Source organism: Falco peregrinus, chromosome Z (assembly GCF_023634155.1).
Source record: "Falco peregrinus isolate bFalPer1 chromosome Z, bFalPer1.pri, whole genome shotgun sequence".
Lineage (NCBI taxonomy): Eukaryota > Metazoa > Chordata > Aves > Falconiformes > Falconidae > Falco > Falco peregrinus.
In genome coordinates, this window is record NC_073739.1 from 44,804,633 (window position 1) to 44,823,806 (window position 19,174).

The following is a 19,174-nucleotide window of genomic DNA, read 5'->3' on the forward strand; positions in this document are numbered from 1 at the left end:
GGCGGTTACTGAGGGTCCCGGCTCCGAAGCAGAGGTCAGCGTCGCCGGAGCCTCGGCTGTGCCCGCCAGGGCTCCCCGGACCCTGTGCCACCGCCGTAAGGGGACCCCGGCACGGTGGCTGCGCCTGACCCCGGCGCCCTCCAGCTTCCCGCTGTTGAGTTTTGCCACCTGTACAACGGGAAACGGCGCGACCCCCCGCCCGCGGGCCCACCGCGGCCACCGACCCGCACCTGTTGCTTTGAGACCCTGCGGCGGGTCTCGGGGCGCCTTCACCCGGGCCGCCCGGCTCCCGCAAACCCGCGAAGGGCCCGGCCGGCTGCGCACACCGACAGGAGCCGCGACCCCCGTCGCTCGGGGTGCCGCCCCCCCAGCTCGCCCCTCCGCGGGGCTCCGCGCCGGCCCTTGCGGCACGGCCTGACGTCACCGCCCGCGGCGGGCAGGGCGGGGCGGGGCGGGGCGGGGCGGGGCGGGGCGCGCGGCGGGGCTGCGCTGCGTAGCGGGCGGCGCGGGCACAGCGCGGGGCCGGCGGCTGCGGGGCGGCCATGGAGGAGTTCCTGCGGCGCGCCCGCGCCGGGCTGGTGAGTCACGGCGGGCGCCGGCTTCGCCCGACTTGCCGGCAGCGGCAGGCGCCGGCCTCTGTCGCCGTGGCCCCGGGCGCAGCACCCCGGGCGCTCCCGAAAACTTCTCGGGAGTGTTTCAGCAGCGCTGCCGTCCTCGGCGCTGCTCGGCGGGGCGGGCGGCGGGGAGGGAATGGGGCCGGTGACCTCCACATCGGCCGGGGCGCGTTTTGGGGGTGCGTTTTGTTCTCGCACCTGCCTGCCCTCTAGTTATTGCTGAATAATGCTGTGTTTCGCCAGCATGCGAACTCGTATTTGAGCGGCATGTGGGGGGTGGCAGCGTGCCATTTTGGCGTTACTTGCGCATTTGCTTTGACTTTCAGACGCATCAAGTTGCATAGCAGAATGGGGAAAAATTTTATCGGAGGTCACTGAAAACTAATTTCTGTGGTCTAAATCTTACGAGGAGTAGGGGATAAGTTTGCACAAGCAAGACTTAAAATGACTGAGGAATACATAAAGGTGATGAAGGACCAGCTCCGTAATTGTGTCTTGCCTGGCGTAAGTAGTTAGTACTTTGTTAGGAATCCCAGGCATATAGGGATCTCGTTCACCAGTGACCCTGCCGGTAGCATTAATTTTGCTTACTGATAATCTGGCCCCAGAGAGTGTGTGCTTTTCTTTTCACTTAATGTGCAGTGCAAAAGTAGGATGCTTTTAAGACCAAGATGGTCTTAGGCCAGCACGTTTCCAATTGTGAAGGCTGGTTTTCTGTGCAAAACTGGTTTTACAGTTGTTACCTTTGGTGGGCAGCCTGCGCTTCTGCTAGCTATCCCAGCTCTAAGAAGTATATTCGGTTATAGAACTAATAATGGGTTTGTGGGGGAAGAAAAAAAAATGCTGTGGCTACTAGTTTTGCCCTGTATTTTTCGGCGCTTGGGACCTATGTGCTTGCAGGGGCCCCTCCCCACCCTTTAGAGAGTTGCTGTAGGTAACTAAATGAAAGTAAAACTTCATTTTTGATAAATAGAAGTGTAGGGCCTTCCCAGTTTCATAGACCCGTTGGGAATCTCTGGAGCATGAGCAGTCATAGAACTCTCACATAGAACATAAAAGTCAAAAAAAGAGGAAAGATCCTCTTTCGCCAGTGGCCATCATTCTCTGTATGCAGTGATTGCTAAAGGATGGTTTGTTATACCATCTTTTGTTTTCATGTGTATGTTGAAAATCAGGTAATTAAGGCATTTTTGAGAGGACTGGCAAAATAGAGGAGAAAATGAATCCCTTTGTGTTTTAACTGCAATGACAAATGTTAAGGGTAAACACAAGGCACGTCATCTTGGTCACATGCCAGCTAACTTATTTTGCTATGTATTTTTTAGGAGTTTTTAGTGTTTCCCTAACTTTTTCATGTAAAGAGTCTAAAGTTTGGTAGCCCTGTTAAAGATACTACATGGCGCAGTTAGAAACAATACATTTTCACATCAACATTTCATATATTGCAGCATCTGAACTGGAGGTTTGGTTTTGACCAGGTTCCTGCTCAACTACATCAAAAGTGGTCTTACTTCATAGACAATTATGCTAAGATAGCGGTCCCCTTGCATCATTACTAAATGGTAGGCAGTAAGAGCAACTTGATTTTACTACTAAAAGCAAATATTGCATTACTCTTTCTGAATAGCTGTTGATAATCAGAAAGGAGTTGTCTGGAAAGCTATAATCTGAAGAGTCCCATGGATAATAGATAATATTGTGTAATTTAGGTGAGCACAGCAACTGAACAGTAGCCCTTTTTATTTCTGTGTGGCTTTTCAAAAGAAATGCAGACTTTTCTTTGTACCTTCTGAACTGTGGGAGAAAAACGTGTTTTGGAGCAGGAGGAATATTGCGGGGAAAGTGTCACTCTGACCACAGTGTTTCATTGTATGGCCATGTCAGCTGAGCATGACTGGGAAAGAAGCATCTGAGCACCAGCGTGTTCAGTTCAGAACAGATTTTTATAAAAAAAATATCTTACAGGTTGACTTCTGTTTGCCAATTTACTTTGCACCGCAGTAGTCCGAAAAAAGTAATCCAGAGTAACTGAATATTTGCATTCTGCAACACAGGAGGCCGATGATGCATTTTCCTTCCTGCTTGGTCAAGCTTTTTTGGGGGAGACTTTCTTGGCGCATACAAGGCTGAGTTGAGGGCAAACAAGGAGCTGTGTTTGGTTGGACACTGTTAGGATAAAGCGGCCTGGATAAGTGGGTGAATGGCTCATAACTAACGAGCTGCTGTGTGTTGCTGTGCTACTGCAGCCGTATCTGTGGAAGATGGTAAAGCCCTACAGTTGTGCCTCAGAGGGCTGATGATGCCAGTTTTACAGTGCTAGTATTTCATGCCATAGGTAATCTTACTAGGTGAAACTGAGTGTGGTGCACTGGCTACATGAGTACTACTCAGTGTGAGTAAAGGAGCATTTTCTTTACTCATGAACAATAGCTCTGGAAGAACAATTGATCCAGAGTGTGCAGGAGAACCTATTACTGCAAATGCTTCATCATTCATTTGGGTCTGGCTCCAGCCACAACATTAAACAGACTGTTTTTCCACATGGAGCAAATTTTAGTCTCAGAGTACCACACAAAGGGCTTGTGCATTTTTTGTTTTCTAAGTCTCTGGTGTATCTTCATTGACTGTTAGAGGGGAAAATCCTGTGCATGTTATCTATTAAAAACAAAGTCTCCATTAGGCTATTCTTTCTTTTAAGAAGAAGGAATTCTGCTTTTTTGACTTTTCTTGTAGTCATAGAACATTCTCAATAATTTTCAGTACTGATCTTTAACATTGTTAAATATATTCTATGTAAAATCGAGGGGGATCAATTTTAGAAGGCAAAACATGGCAGAGTATAAGAGATGCTATACTGACATTTTTGGGCATATACAGTTAAGTCCTGCAAGTTTTTCTCAAGTTTTTCCCAAGTCTAGTAATAATGTGAGAGTAGGTGAGACTAGGGGAGACCAAAGGTCCTTTGAAACAAGCGTTCTGTCTTGTCTAAGGGAGAATTATAAGCAGTAGAATATATAGGTCTGATCGGATGTTGAAAGCTTAGATCATAATATATATCTGAACTACTATGTTAGCCACAGCTAAAGCCATCTTCCACACATTTGGCTATGTTTTGGGTTTGTTTTGTTGGATTTTGTAAAAATCAGCTTAAGCTTTGGCTTCCACAGAATCCCTGAGATGGTGAGTTTTAAAATTTTATCATTGCTCTGTTGAGTGAGGCAATATCCCTGTTTGCTTTCAAACATCTGCCCAAAAATTTTAATGGGTGTGCCATGGTTCTTATTCCTTGAATGAGTATTTTTTGTTCACTTTTTCTATTGTGTTAAGTATTACCATATCCCCCTTCTCTTCTCCCCAGAATTTCTAAGCTTAAGGTTTTCTGTTGCTCCTTCTTACGTGAGCACTGTTCTATCACTCTGCTCATACTGGTGGCCTCTCTCTGAAGATTATATAATTCTATTAATAATTTGAAAGTTGTGGAGCCCAGAACTGCCTGCTGTATTTAAGCCATGAGTACGTAACAGACTTAGACAGCAGTATAACAACATTTCAGTTTTTTCCATTTTCTCGAGGGTTCTTGGTATTCTGCTTACTTATTCTATTATTGCTTATTCTGTTTTACTGTCAGAAAACATTTTTCTGATGCTTTCAGAGTGTCATTTAAAAGGAATACATGGTGTTTTTTTCTGCTTTGTAATACCCATTTTAAAGCCCGTCTGACTGTGAACGGTACCTAAATATAGTTAAAAATGGAGGTGAAGTTGTTTCCTCACGTTTTCTTTAGTCTGTGCTTCATGGCCCTCATTTCCATTTACAATTTTATTACCCAGTCCCTCAGTGTCTGAGTCCTTTCTACAGCTGTTGTAGCCAGTTTCAGATTTGGCTCTCCTGAATAAAGTAGTAATGTCTGCAGCTTTTGTCACCTCATTATTTGCCTGCCTGTCCTACTGGAAGTAATATGATTTATTATTTATGGATATGAAGAACAGCACATATCCTTGTGGAGAATCCTCACAGATACTTTTCCTTCATTGTGAAAATGGATCATTTGTTCCCCTCCCTTGTTTCCTGACCTTTTGTTCTTTACAGTGCCATGAGAGGAGTACGCCCCCTTTTTCTTCTGTGATTTAGTTTCTTTACTAGCCTCCAAGAAACTTTTCAATAATATTTTTGGAGACCCATGCATTGATTAGCATGTCCTTCTCTGCATGCTTGTTGAATTATTCAAAGAACTTTAGAAGATTTTGTACAAAAATGCCATAATTCACAAAACCTTGCTGTCTCTTCTCCAGTATGTTACATTATTGATATGTTTGGTGGTAATTCAGTCTGCCTCTCTCTGGGTTAGACTCTCTCAAGTGGGAGAACAGTGACTGATCAGTCAATACATAATTTTGTGTAATTTCATTAGAAAAATAAATCAAAAGTATAAGGCTTCAGTGGCGTAATTTCAGAATGATTATCAGAATGATTAGCACAATGTTAAAGGCAGTTAAATAGGGAAGTAAAAATTCAGAAATCATTTCTGTTGTTATTCTCTGATGTGAAGTACTGTGTGCTGCATGAGGTAGTGTTTTTCAAGTAATCTCATGTGCTTCAGACTGTTTGCAGTGAAGCTGAATGGCTGTGAGAAGTTAAATCAAGGCATTCTGTCAAAAACGAAGCTGCAAGAATTTAGTAAATAAAGAAATAAATAAAATTTGACAGAATTCCTCACGAGAGATGCTGAGACAAAGGCTGCCAGCCAGTACCTTTTCCCTGGCCTTAAGTCTGTGCCTAATGGAGAGCCCAAGGCTTCATATGCTGGCTTCAGGGAAGTCAGAGAACAGAAAGAGCCCTGGAAAGGGCTTGATGTGCAGATAATACTGAGATATCCACATACTGCAGCAAATTGTTTCAAACTAGCAATTGAAAGATGGCTCTCCCTCTGCAGAGAACAGCAGATTAGCTGGGGAAATAATCTTTCTAAATGCTGTGTCATCTTCAGACATTAACAGCATTTGGAAAAAAAAAAAACCCAACCCCCTTAAAACTTAAAAGTTCTCTTAATCCCTTGCTGCCATAAGAAAAGAGACTATAATGCTAGACCAGCACTACACCTGGCAGAATAATACACTGGGCAAATGGGGAATTATGTCCTCAGGCAGATGTGCCCAGAGAAATATTGGACTGTGTGACCGGACATTTTCCAAAGTGAGGGCCAGGCCCATGACCTGGGAGATGCCCTCGAGAATAATAAAAAAGGCTTCCAAGGCGTTGCTTTGATAGATATGGAAAATTAATGTTGCGCTTGCTTCTGAGGCAAGGAAGTTCAAAGAACAGTTAGTGATGATGGCATGGCTTGAGCAGATTGATGTGACTGCAGTTTAAAAAGAAGCTGAGTCACTTACATGTTTATTTGTATTGCCTTTTATTTGGCTCTCTGGAGTTTTGTTACCAATGATAAGCAGTGGTTACTTTGAAAATAATATTTGATTTAGCGGGAATAAAGTGGTGGCTTTATGGGAGGTGAAAGACATTACAGAAGTGAAGCAGAAGTTACTTTCCCAGAAATAGCTGAACTTCTCCAGGCAGAGGGGTAAAAGAGCTTTCAAGCATTAAAACAAATAGTCAAGTCTTAGGCTCTCTTGTATCTTCTTTGCATTAATCCAGGAGCACACAGGGGACTTGACTCCATTTAGCAGAGCACTTAGAGTATGTACGGAATTAAGAGTATGAGTAATGATATTGACTTCAGTCGGAAAACTGGCATGTGTAAGTTGTACCTATGTCTAAAAATGTTGCAGAATCAGAGTTTTAACAGTTGATTAACCTTTTGTTCCTTAGATCAGTCAGAAGAAACCATGTACTCTGCAGCAGGAACTTCTGAGTCAGGGTTATCAGTAATGTGGAAAAAAGAGCAAACATATTATGCTCTAACATAATATGAGGTAATTATTTAAACAAAGAACAGGTGTGAGCTGTGCTGAGCAGATAAAGTAATGCTAAAGGGCTTGCAGAGATGAGTGATTAGAAAAATACTTTAGGAAATTCTTTTGAGGGGTAATTCCAAATATACATTCAACATGAGGAGAAAAATCTGAGAGCACGAATGTAGGAAGGTGGAGATGGGAGTGTCACTGTAATGCATGTAAGACATGCTTGTAGGGTGATACAAATGTTAAAACCTGCAAATTTGGGATACAGTCTTCATATCCCATAGTAAAGTAGTAATAGGCCTTTGTATGCTTATACATACACATCTTTATTAGGTAGTGTGATGTCCTTCCTGTAGACTTACTCTGTCTCTTTTTCATCATCATTATGCAATTTCAAGTGCCATGCTTCTGTTTTGGGTACTGTATAAACACAAATATTTTTTAACTGCAGGAAGATTTCAGAGAGTCATAACTAAATGATTTAAAGAATTGACTTCCAAGGGAAATAAAAATGAACAAAACATGAAGCTTGATTAAATTACTGCTGAGCTGAGGCATGAGAGCAGTCTGGATCTATGGGGTACTAAAAGCAATGCAGAGAAGGAATCATTCATTCATATACGTAGGTATAAATAAGAAATTGCAAAATGGTCAGCAGAGGCTTAATAACAGGAGTATATTCCTGAAAATGAGGTCTCTTAGCTAGGACAGAAGTCTCCCAGAGGAAGGAGAGGATGCCCCTGCATAAAAGCAAACCGAAATAAAACCCTGAATTGGACAAATGTTTGTAAACTATGTTGAAAAACAACCTACAGCTGTAAGGAAAATATATTGGGTGATTCGATAGTCTTTTACAGTTCCACTAAAGCCAGACAGACTACAAACATGTAGCAGAAGCTGAGAATTAAAAATGTTTGCGCCCCATGGATTTTCTTGTGTTTGGAGGACAGAAATAACATTTTTAGATGGTAGCTTACATACCTTGCCTTTCATCAGTCTCTGGTGCAGTGATACTTTCTCCCTTTAAACAAAAACAAACAAACAAACAAAAAAAACCCCAAACCCCAAAAAACCCAACAACCCCAAAAGAGAGAGAGAGAGAGAGGAAATGGAAGAATAAAGCACGTCTTAGTGAATTTTCCATTGGAAGAGGTGAAGTACATCAGATTAATCAAGATTAAGCCAAATTCTATCCTGAAGAACTTTTTGGGTGTTGAATCATTGCATGCATAGTTGATATGCTTTGTACATTTGTCTACCCAGAAATGAGTTCCAAAGGCATTTAAGTGCAGTATATGTCAGTTTACTAGGGTATCACGCTACCCTATTAAGTGTGGTACTGTAGTATTGACCAGCATCCTGTGGTGCTGGGTGCTATGCAAATACTTGAAAAAATATCCGTTAAATCCCTGTCTTAATGAGTCTGCTGTAAGTTGGAAAACATGTCGGAGGAAGCAGATGAATCCAGAGTAGCAGTAGAATGGTAGTTGGTAGGTTTGGTAACTTTTATGTATCCTAACCTATTTGGTGAAGGGTAGCTTTGAGTAGGAGTTAGAAAAAGGAAGATGGGGAAGTTTGGAAGCACGTCTTTAAGCCTAGGGACTACACAGGAGGAAATGAGAAGATGTGATTACTCTTCCCATTCCTCTGCCATTGACTGGCTGGAGCTAAACGTTAGCATTTTGTTATTGAATAGGAGATGGTAGATGAAGTGGAGGAAGGTTTGAAAAGGTTTCGAAGTGTAGTTAAGGGATTCTGTTTGATGTGTTGGAGGAAGGAGAGCCAGGGGAGAGAGGCTTGTGGACAAAGCCAATATGGGAGGGTCAGAGCCACAGACTAGGGGAAGGTTTTCCACGGCATCTTTCTGGAAACTGCCAGCCTGCCTCTGCTGAAGCCAAATAACATTTATGTGATTAAACCATCAGGTAATGATAGCTGAAGTGTTGTCTGTGAGGGTAGATCAGAGAGGTTGATGAGAAAAAAAAAGCTGTGGGACTTTGCAATGGCCAGGATGTGTGTGTCTAAACTGAACATGCCAAGATTATGGGCTGGAGGGCTGGGTGGGATAGTTTTGTTAATCCCTACAATATGTGTTACATGTCTCCCTGTGAGAGACAGGCGCAGTAAAAGGAGAGGGAGCAAAAGCTCAGCTTTAGCTGTGCTGTTGGAGTGTGTGGTGGGAGTGTGCCAGGGCGGTGGGGAGAAGGTGGGGGGTTTTGCTGGAAAGGGGCAGGACTGGAGCAGCACCAAAGTCCCGTTTGCCAGGAGTCCCGAGGAGGATCAGGCTCAGGGTTTAAATGACTTGATTATGTTCCTGTTCTGTCCTTTTTTTCTGAACAAGAGGGCCAGGTGCCAGCAACAGTTGGACAGGTCCTTAACAAGTGGGATGATATTACTTGTCCTGATGAGACAGGAATACATTTTTGCAGTGGTGAGGACAGAGGACGGACGGTGAAAAGGTTAGGAACATTTCAGAAAAAAGATGACGTCTGCATGATGTCAGACAGTTCTCTTTCCTTGTTTACTGTATCATTTAATAGTAACTGAATAATGTGTAATAGACCTAAAAGACCTAATGCACTGGCCCAGTTTCATCTTGCACAGTCATAACCTGCTTTTGTACATTCTCCTCTAGCCCCAATTTATTATTGCTAAGCCTCCTCACATCAAATTTTTTCTAGAGCACCGTGAGGTTCTGCAGTATACGTGATGTGATTTACCTGTTTTGTACCATCTCGGAAATTTTCATTTTGCAGTACTTCGATAGCAATAATTGTGTTTATGTCTTTTGGTAATTGACACACTACATTGACCCAGTTTTGATTCTGGTTTAGTTTTCTGTGTGGAAGTGTTACCGAAATCTCGGAATGAAGAACTTATTGACACCAATGTGATGTAGATAAGCAGACACTTCTTTATTGACAGCCGGGTGCATGAGCGAGTCCTCTTACGATCAACACACACCAAGTCTCAAAATCAGACACCATATATAGAACTTATTCATACATATTCATTAAATATTCATACATAATCATAATATTTCCCATAAATCATTAACATATTCTCCTCCTATATCCGATTCTGCGCAGTAGAGCTTAGAAAGGTCTAGAAATGGGTCTGGGGTACGATTTGGGTAGGTGGTATATGAGTCGGTGGTCGCGATCTCCCCCTGCCAGAATTACCTTTTACTAAAGTTCACGGTTTCTTGGCAGGTAACTACAAGCTGTTCCAGTCGACTCTCCCCGGTTTCCATTAATCTTATATTCTGACATTTCAATACACCTTCTACATACAGAAGACTGGTCAAATACAAAGAAACGTTTCAAACCCTAAATTTATTACCTAAGTTTTAACAATGATTCTAGCCCATTCTTCTGGCCTTGGTATGGGATGTACAGAGGATCTCATAGCAGCTTTTACTGTGCAACTATAAGTTTCATTAAAATATATTTCTTATCCTTCTATATTTCTATTCTATAAAATAATTTTATAAAATCAAATAATCAATCAAATAAAGTCAATCAATCTTAACTTATTAGCAAATCTATAACAGAAGCAGCTCTTCATACGGCACCTGACGCTGAGTTTGCTGCTGAAGCAGCCTTTGATTCAGTGACAGACCATGATGCTGAAGTGACCTTTTCTCTAGTAGTTAATCTTATTGTGCTACACTGTGGTAAGAGCGTAAGAATTATACTTAAGAAATACTTTCTTGCTTTTGTACGATAGTGATTAAAAAATCCTGAGCCAAGCTGAGTTGGTAGGAAAAAAGAAACCTCTGAATTGTTTCTTCAGACACTGCTGTGCTTTTTATAGGTCATGGGACTCAGTGGAGACATAGAGTCTACCTGGTGTGCTGTCAGAGGAAGGCATATTCTGCTTGGTGAACCTTGTATGCAGTTCTGCTATCAGTGGGATAGGAGGAAATAAAGGAACTTTTCTTCTGAGTTTGCTATCCGTTTTTAAGTGAGAAGCAGAATTGCTCCATTTGGAATACGTTTGACTCTTTGTGAAGTGAGGATAAATGGTAAACTTTTAAACACTTGGAGGGACAGCCTCTCCTAAATATAGACAGTTGGCAAATGATCAGTTGACTGAGTCAGCAGCCTTTCTTTTACTTAACAAGGCTTTTAACACTCAGTGTCTTTTCCAGGGCTGGCTGGATTACAGCTGAGTCAGGCAGAGTGCAATGATAGGTTAACTTGCTGGAAAAGTGTGCTCGTGGTGTTTGACTGTGCATGTATGCAGTCCACAGAAGCTTCATGTATGTTTACCTAGTTTTCTTACAGATTGAGACTGTATCCTGAGCATGGACGTAACTTAGAAGAGCATGTGGCTTTATGTGATGTACCTCTGTATTGTGCGTTTGAGAGGTTCGGGTCTGTATGAAATCTTCGAAAGGTTAGCCTGCTAGGTTCCTGCATGTTTTTTAATATGTGTTTGAAGTGGATAGCCTTATCGAGCTAAAAGACCAGCTAAAAATTTAAAACCACTATTCGCTATAGGCCTCTCTCTGTTGTTGGTTTTGTTTCCGTGTTTCTGTGAGGTTTTGGTCTTTTAATTCAGCAAGCATAAAAATAGAAATTACTCATTAAATTGAAATCATGTCAGTGCAGAAAAGAAACAAAATTTCCTCTTTTTGAAAACACACACGTAGCTGTGTCCTTTCTCTTGAGTTAGTTGAGATAGTAGCTGTGGTACTTTTTTCACTAGAAAAAATACTTAATTCAAGTTTACCTGATTACAGATTGTTTTTCTTCAGAATGACTGACTTGTTCAGTCTGTGAGGGGTTTATAGGCTGAATTGTATCAGTAAGGCATAGTCTGCAGTAAGAGATTAATACCTTCCTTCTACCACCCCTCAGGGAAACGTGTGCATTTATCTCTTTGTGAAATTGTGGAAATGTAGAGGCTAATGATAGATAAACTGTGCAGCTGCTGCAACAGCTTTACAATAATGCACCTTGAATATTTGTTACATAAAAGTTGTTTTGTATATGAGAGGAAGAGGTATGGGGTGGCTTTGTACAACTCTTTGCTTTCTGCATATTCCAAGAGGCTAGATACAGAAACCTTTATAAAACCTGTTCCGTGATACTATGTGGAATTTTTTCCCTCCCTTGAGAATTTCATGCACGCTAGAAATTCAGCACTGGTTGTTTCAGGAAGAGCAAGCAAAGGCAGTGACTTCATATTCTTTGGAAGGGTGGCATAACTGTGAGTTAAAGCATTTTCTCCAGGGATGAGAGTGGTGCAGACTAGAATTCTAGTCTTTCATCTTCAGAGACATGGGCTCATATTCTGGTTTAGATCACATGTGAAAATGAGTTAAGTGATCTAATCTTAGCAGCTATTTGTTCACCTCTCAAAATCGTTGCAGTTTTCAACTGGCAGCTTTTGCACTGTGAAAGAGGGATTTCTGAGGCTGGGTCTGAAGTCTTTGGTTGATCATTTTTCCATCGTGCTGTAGTTGTTGGCATGAGCCTGTCTCAATATCAAAGTGTTGAGCCTTCATTAAAAAGAAAACAACAAACCAAAGCAAACCAGCCATCAACTTAAGCCCTCCCCCTCACTGTGTGAGAATTGGGTTCGTTACAATCTCGTGTCTGAAAAGATAAATTATTTACAGGTTCTAAATAAGACACAAATGATAGAGAAAATGAAGTTTAGGTAAGTATGAAGGCTGTGAAATCTGTTTGACTAAAAATGCTGAGATCTTGTTTCTTGGAAATGGAACAAATTAAAGTATGTGGCTTACTTGTTACGGAAACAGTTTGTATGCCCTTTCTGTGTTCTGTATCTGTCCCCACATAAAATAATTTGAATGTGTTTTTTTACCAGGTTGTCTATAGAGGCAGAAACCATTGCTTGAGAAAAATTTCAGGCTTTCTGTCGATTCCCCCAGTTCCACCCCTCCCTGGCCCCCCTCCACCCCCTGCCTGGCCCCCCTTCCAACTGTCTTGTAGAACTTGAGATTTTATTCTTGCTGTCAAATGCCTTGCAACTTTCCTATTAGGTTAGAAATTCAAGTCCTGCTCTGTGTTACAGTGGTGAAAACACAGAGTAATCTCAGTTCTGGTAGCGTTAGTTCATGTTTATCCTGAGGAAAACAGAAAAGACTGGTTTCAGTGGGTTAAAATGGAGCACTAAATATAAATACGCACTGTTTTAATGCAGGCAGCAATAAGCAGGTGTACTTACCTTCTTGCTTCCGTTTCTTCTCAGCTTTGTAGCTTCCGAAGATATATTTAATTTCTTCCCTTTTTTCCTTTTTTTCTCTTGTTTTCTGTCTGCTCTCTCTCCTTTCCTGCCAGTAGGATATTTGGTAGTCAGAGCCACGATATTGCTGTGCCACAGGAGTGGGGGCATACGTACCAATGTGTGTAAAACTAGTAGAGTCTCTGATTAATTTCAACAGTTTCAGCATGCTGTAGTGTAAGTACTTCGTGGTCCTCCACAGGTGCTTGTTATGTTGCAGTTTGTCATTTCCTTTTGAGTCAAGCAATGAGGTACAGATTGGTTCTTTTGAGTGTCTTACAGTGCTTATGATACGTTAGACTTTTGACATATGATTGTTTATGAACTGCCATTCACTGTTCTACCCTACGACATGCTGTCCATTGGTAGATGACCAGACAGTTCGTCCTGTCTGCCTCTGAGTTATTTCTGTTTGCATTTTGCTCCACTGGAAAGTAAGTGAGGATGCCAGACAAGATGTGAAATGACTTCTGAATCTTTCTAGCCCCACTTAATTATCCTTATGTATCCTCCATTGTTAACTGAGTGCTTAATCACTTACCTTTTAAGCTAGTTAGATACTCATTTTAATTTTTTGCATGTTTCAATTTTTCTGATCTTAGATTAGTGCTCTTTGGTGCTGTTGTAGAAAAAGCAGCCTGGTTAGTTGCCGTATTAAGTAGTGATTAAAATCTAGCTGCTTCTTTCTCAACCAGATAATAATTACTGATGCTGAATTAACGTCAGTCTGTAAGAGCAGAATCTACTCGTTGCTTCCATAAATCAGAAGTGGTTATACAAATAAACCTTATGGGTAATTAAGAGACAAGGAATTCTGCTTAAGGATTGCTAGGCTTATGGCAGAAAGCAGGAAAAATGCAGCATTTCCGTAGCATTGTTCTGAACTGACACAGCAGCCCTGTGGTACAGTAGCAAAAGTTACAGCTGGAGTAGTAATCTGACCTGTTCTGTCCAATTTGAAAGCTTAAAAGGTGATCTAACAGATTGCACTCCAGGCATTGGAAGGTGAAGACATCTCTGTCAGATGCATGAAAATGTTTTTTACAGATTTATTACATTGTGAAAACATGAGACTCACTTTAAGGTAGCGGTTTAGATTTTAATGTTTCCAAAGTGACTGCATAGATCCTTTAGGTAGAGAGCATATATATTAGCAAAAGAAAAGAAGCCAAGATAGGGAAAATCTGAAGGAAGGTGTAAACACTGAATGTAGTTGTCCAGCTTGACATCCCAGCCTTACCAGTTTTCACTTAGCTCATGTTATTAAAGTACCACTTTCATCTAGTTCACTTGTTTGCACACTCACTCTATCTGTCGCTCGCATGCACAGAGAGAAACACAAACCCTCTCTCTCTGCAAGTGGGTTAATGGACTAGGGAGCCCTTGGGCAGAGCTGTCTGCCTTAAATGCCTAAACCTGAGCACAGTGTGCGGCTGAGGGCCATTTCTGAAATTGCTCTGAACCAGCTGCAGCACGGTGTCTGTGTTTGGTGCATGCACATGCACGTACGTGCACTTGTATGCATGCTGTAGTGCATCTCCCAACAAGAATAACTGGTGTCAAGCTTGGGGGATGCAAGGGGATGCAGTGTGGTGTATTCCCCAGTAGTCTCTAGGGAGGCTTCTTCTAGAAATTGTTGAGATGTGAAGAAAATTCCTGAGGTGACAGGGGTGGAGACCTTGCTGAATAAGGCTGGTCTGGCTGGTGTCTTTCATAGGTATGAGAAATACTGTCCTCTTAGGTAAGTTTACACCTGTAAAGAAAGGGAAAACTAGACTTTCCCTGTGCCTCTATTGTATACTATAGCTTTTGCCTTTCTGATAAAAACTGTTCAAGAACCAAAGTACTCTTAATGCTCTATTTCGATTTGAAAGAAGAATTTGAACGCCTTGAGGGCAAGACTTTGGAGGAGCAGCTGAGGTCACTTGGTTTGTTCAGCTTGGAGAAGAGAGGGCTGAAGCGTGACCTCATGGCAGTCTACAGCTTCCTCAGGGGGGGCAGCGGACAGGGAGGTTCTGGTCTCCTCGCTCTGCTGACCAGCGATAGGACACGAGGAAATGAAGTGAAGCTACAGCAGGGGAGTTCAGACTGGATCTTGGGAAAAGGTTCCTCACTGAGAGGGTGGTGGGTCACTGGAACAGGCTCCCCGGGGAAGTGGTCATGGCACCAAGCCTGTCAGAGCTCAGGGAGTGTCTGGATGGTGCTCTGAGTCATATGGTGTAGTTATAGGTGGTCCTGTGAGGAGCAGGGAGTTGGACTTGATGATCCTTATGGGTCCCTTCCAACTTAAGATAATCTAGGATTCTGTGAAATCGGAGGAGCTTTTAGTTTTTCCTTGGAAACTAAAAGAAATATAGTTAACACATTTTTTGCAAGCTTTTGTACAAAATCTAAAATAGATCTGTTCTTCTATGTAGTCATAATTTTACATGTATTTATGTGTATTTTCAAGGCTGGATATTAGTATGTCATTAACAGGTACATTTAGAGCATCATAGGTTCTTGAGAAAGCATTTCAAGTCAACTGACTGTCACTTTTAACAGGAAAGAGAGGTAAGCTCCCTCCCTCAGAGATCCCAGTAGAATCCACAGCTCCAGTAAACAGAACAGGTGGCTGGATGTCACCGACACTGTACACAGCTATAGATGAAAGATCGTTTATTTAAAGTTAAAAAGATTTAGGCCTCACAATGGGCTATTCATCTATGACAGTCCAGAGAAGCTAAGGAGTGGCATGCTTCCTAATTCAAATATTCCTTTTTTTGAAGAGTATTATGCTATTGTATTTGTTTTGAGGACCCCTTAACACATTTCTGAATGTTTAGAAAGTAACCCATTTTTGTGATAATTTGATGTGAGTTAGATTGATAGATATCAGACAGAAGAGTGTTGTATGCACTGAGGGTAAGAAACCAGTGCTGTAATAAGAAAAATAACCAAAAGTGTGTTAAGAATAGGTAACAGGCAGGGCAAGGAAATTCTGTTGTGCTTCATGTGTCTTTACAGAATACTTGGGTACTTGCAAGCCCTGTTCTGTCAGTGTGCATTAACACTGAGTACTGTTTTGAACAATTTTGTGGTCTGACACTTTTAAGTTAGGCATAGCTTGCTGGAAATCATGGAACTTTATTTGAAATGATTGCAGAGTGAGACAGGGTCAAGACCAGGCAGTGGAAACCACCCCCCCCCCAAAAAAAAAAAAAAAAGAAAAAAAAAAAGTGAGAAGTAGAGTGATAATATGAAAGACATTATTTATTGAATGCAGAAGTGTGAAATTTGGTTCCTGGTTCTGACACAGATCTAAATAACTTGAAAACTTCCTCCCTTCCTTACACTTACATTCTTTGTTTGCAATCTTTAGTTACTGTTGTTGGAAGGTATTAATTTCAGGGGCTCAGTTTTACATAATTGCAAATGTTTCTGAGGGCATTTAATGTAAATCAACATATATAAACTTTAAAATAGCTCAGACCCACTGAGCTGTAGTAACTGGGTCTTTTTCCTGGTAAGCCCTTATAAAGATGCCGATACAGATTTGATAGTTGGTCTGGGGGGGAGGAAAGAATCCACAAGTCTGGTTTTAGCTCTTTATCATCTGCTTTTTAATTACAGACATTAGCACCATATCCTTGAATTGGACTTGGCATCAGTGGGGAGAAAAAGGAAGACACAGAGTATCAGTCAATGTGTTCTTTTTAGTTAATGATAGTCTGTAAGGTAAATGTGCTCAGTAAGTCAGGTGGGATACTTTTTTTTTGTCCCTGTCCTCAGGCCCACATAGCTGCTGTGCCAGGAAACCAGTAGAAGGGTGGGAGTGGAGCTGGGTGTATTTAGTTCTAGTTCTGCATGTGCTGGTAGTGAGGAGAATGGAGCAAACGTGCAGAGGACTGACCATACAGTCTTTTAGGTGGGGATGGAAAACAGGATCCCTCCTCCATTTGTACACAACTTCTACATGAAGTGTTAATTCCTAAGCAGGTATTCCTCACATTTGAAGTCTTATAAACTTATATAGAAATAGTTGTCTTATATTCCAGGTTATTAAACAGGAGGATATGCAGATACTCTGTCCTACTGAATGTAGCCACCATGCCTACATAAGCATGTATGTGCACACACCAGTTCCTGACATGCAAAGTGTCCAAAGTTCATACCTGTGGGCACTTCTGTTATCTGTAATTCAAGTTAAAATAAAACTGTGCCCATAGAGGTTACTGTAACCTTGTCCCATCACAGACATTTAAATTTAGGGTTTTTTCTTCATAGAAATGTGTAAATCTAGAAAACCATAAAATGTAGGGAATATTTTAAATGGTAAAAGACATTTAGGAGTGAAAAGTTAAGTCTGTACTTTTGGTAATTTGGGAGATGGGAGCTTGGCTAAGTTGTAATTTGTACAGTATACTTTGAAGAAAGGGCAAAGTATCTTTACTGAGATCAATAATAAGACATTGAGTCAGTAACAGTAGCACAGCTCAGCACTTTGCGGCAAGACCAAAGATACTCTGGAGGAAACAGGAGAAACTTACCAATACTGTTCCAGAGAGCTGCCAAGCTTCATGCTCTTTCTGCAACTTTAATTTGAGTTTCAGTTTGCACTCTAATTGGTGTTAATGTCAGATCTGTGGTATTTGGAGAATCAGTTGCACTTGGATAATGTTTAAAAAAGGCACTGGATAATGTTTAAAAAAGGCACTTTTGTATCTGGGAGCAATAATATTTCGTACCTGGGAACAATACTATGCTGCTAGGTTTGCTTTGGACAGAATTTTTGAAATGTCTTGCCTTTCCCTCCCCGCTCCCCCCCCCCCCCCCTCCTTTCCATTTCAAATATTTATGCTGGGTCTCTGCTAGTTTCATTTTTGGGTACTGACTGCCATGTTTTTGGTATCATTAGCCGTGATGGATGAAGGAGGTGCTTAGACAGGGATATCTGTCTTCTGTGTCCTGCTGTTTGCAAAGCACTCAGATTTCCAAATCTGATTGTAATTTTTTTCTGAGGGGGTTATGTATTAATGAAGATATTTTGTCATTTAGATATTTTCTACTACATTCTCTGAATGTTAATTTTTATGCTGAAGCATTCCTGAAAACAGTTGCATTCATGAGGAGCAGTTGGGTATAGATTTTATTAAACTGTGTTACAAACTTTCCCCATGTCATGCATTTTACCTGGTGTTTTGAGTTGTTTTCTCTTACTGTTAAGCACAGCTATCACTTTGCATCACGTTAATTGATTTCACATACTAAATGTCAGCAGAGTAAAAACTGCAGTTTTTCATGCTAATATTAACATAAGCATGTTGCACAGCCTAAGTGGTTCACAGTACACTGTTCATAACAAAACAGGTATTTTATGTCATGCTGTTGTTGAAATGTATTTATGTTGCTATCTCTGTATCTTGTATACTTTTTTAAAGAAAAAAATTAAATACACGTTAAACTTTCTATTTTGATGCTAGTTGTGACACTTAACTACCATAATTATTAGCATCCTCGTTTCCCAAATTGATAGAAATCATATACAATGTATTTCTAAGACTTGTTTTAAAATCACAGGAATGCAATAATCATACAGCTTCAGCAAGTGGACATGGATCTCCTCTGATAGCCATTACAGACTATTTTTATCGGTAGACCTCATTCCCAAAATTTGCTTCTCATATATTGCTGTGCCTGTAATACATGACTCAAGTCACAAAGCCTCTGTGGGTTAGTCCTTGTATAAAATTAAACAGTGTGCTTATCTGTTGAGTAATTATGTAGCGGAATATCTCAAATGTCTTTCAAGTCAGTATGTTCTTTCAAGGCCTGATGTGCTTCTTTTATTCAGGAGTGCCAAGTATATTTTGGTATTTATACATATGAACTCCATCTAGAGCCGGAGATTAAATATTCAAATACAACTGCATATAAATATGTGGCCATCATACCTTATCCTCCTTGATCCTGAGAAAAAATACTGTTTTACTTAGCTGGTAGAAGAAAAGAAAGAATTATGCCCTGTTTGTTTTTAACAGACTTCCCTAATTCTGTTTATGCTGAACAGATACCCTTTCAACAGCTGTACAAGGCCAGCACATGCTTCCTATGTGAGGGAAAACAAGCTACACATAGTTACTTCTCTTGTTCTTCCAGTGCAAAATGCTTCTATTACATAAAATGCTGTGTAATAGTCCTCTGGTCTGCTGAGATTTATGCAATTAACTAAGCAGAAATAATAAGCTAAAGAAATGTCAGATTGAGAACAGAGGGTGACCTGACACTGCAAAGCCATAAAATCATCACCGGTTTCTAATCTTACCACTGTTCTTGTTCTGACAAGTGTTTAACTAGATGCTTGTCAGTATCTCCAGTTGTGATGAATTCCTTTTCCTAACACCT

At 41.1% G+C, this 19,174-nt stretch overlaps 1 protein-coding gene across 5 annotated transcripts in view; it reads left to right on the forward strand.

The window, feature by feature from the left end:
* The first annotated feature begins 479 nt into the window (after window positions 1-479).
* PRUNE2 (prune homolog 2 with BCH domain) overlaps window positions 480-19,174 on the forward strand; it is a 144,161-nt gene continuing 125,466 nt past the window's right edge. For all 5 annotated transcript variants that reach the window (XM_055791111.1, XM_055791113.1, XM_055791112.1 and 2 more), the window contains exon 1: window positions 480-578. In XM_055791111.1, the coding sequence (XP_055647086.1) occupies window positions 543-578 (36 nt within the window). In that variant the 5' untranslated portion in view covers window positions 480-542. The remainder of the gene's footprint in view (window positions 579-19,174) is intronic.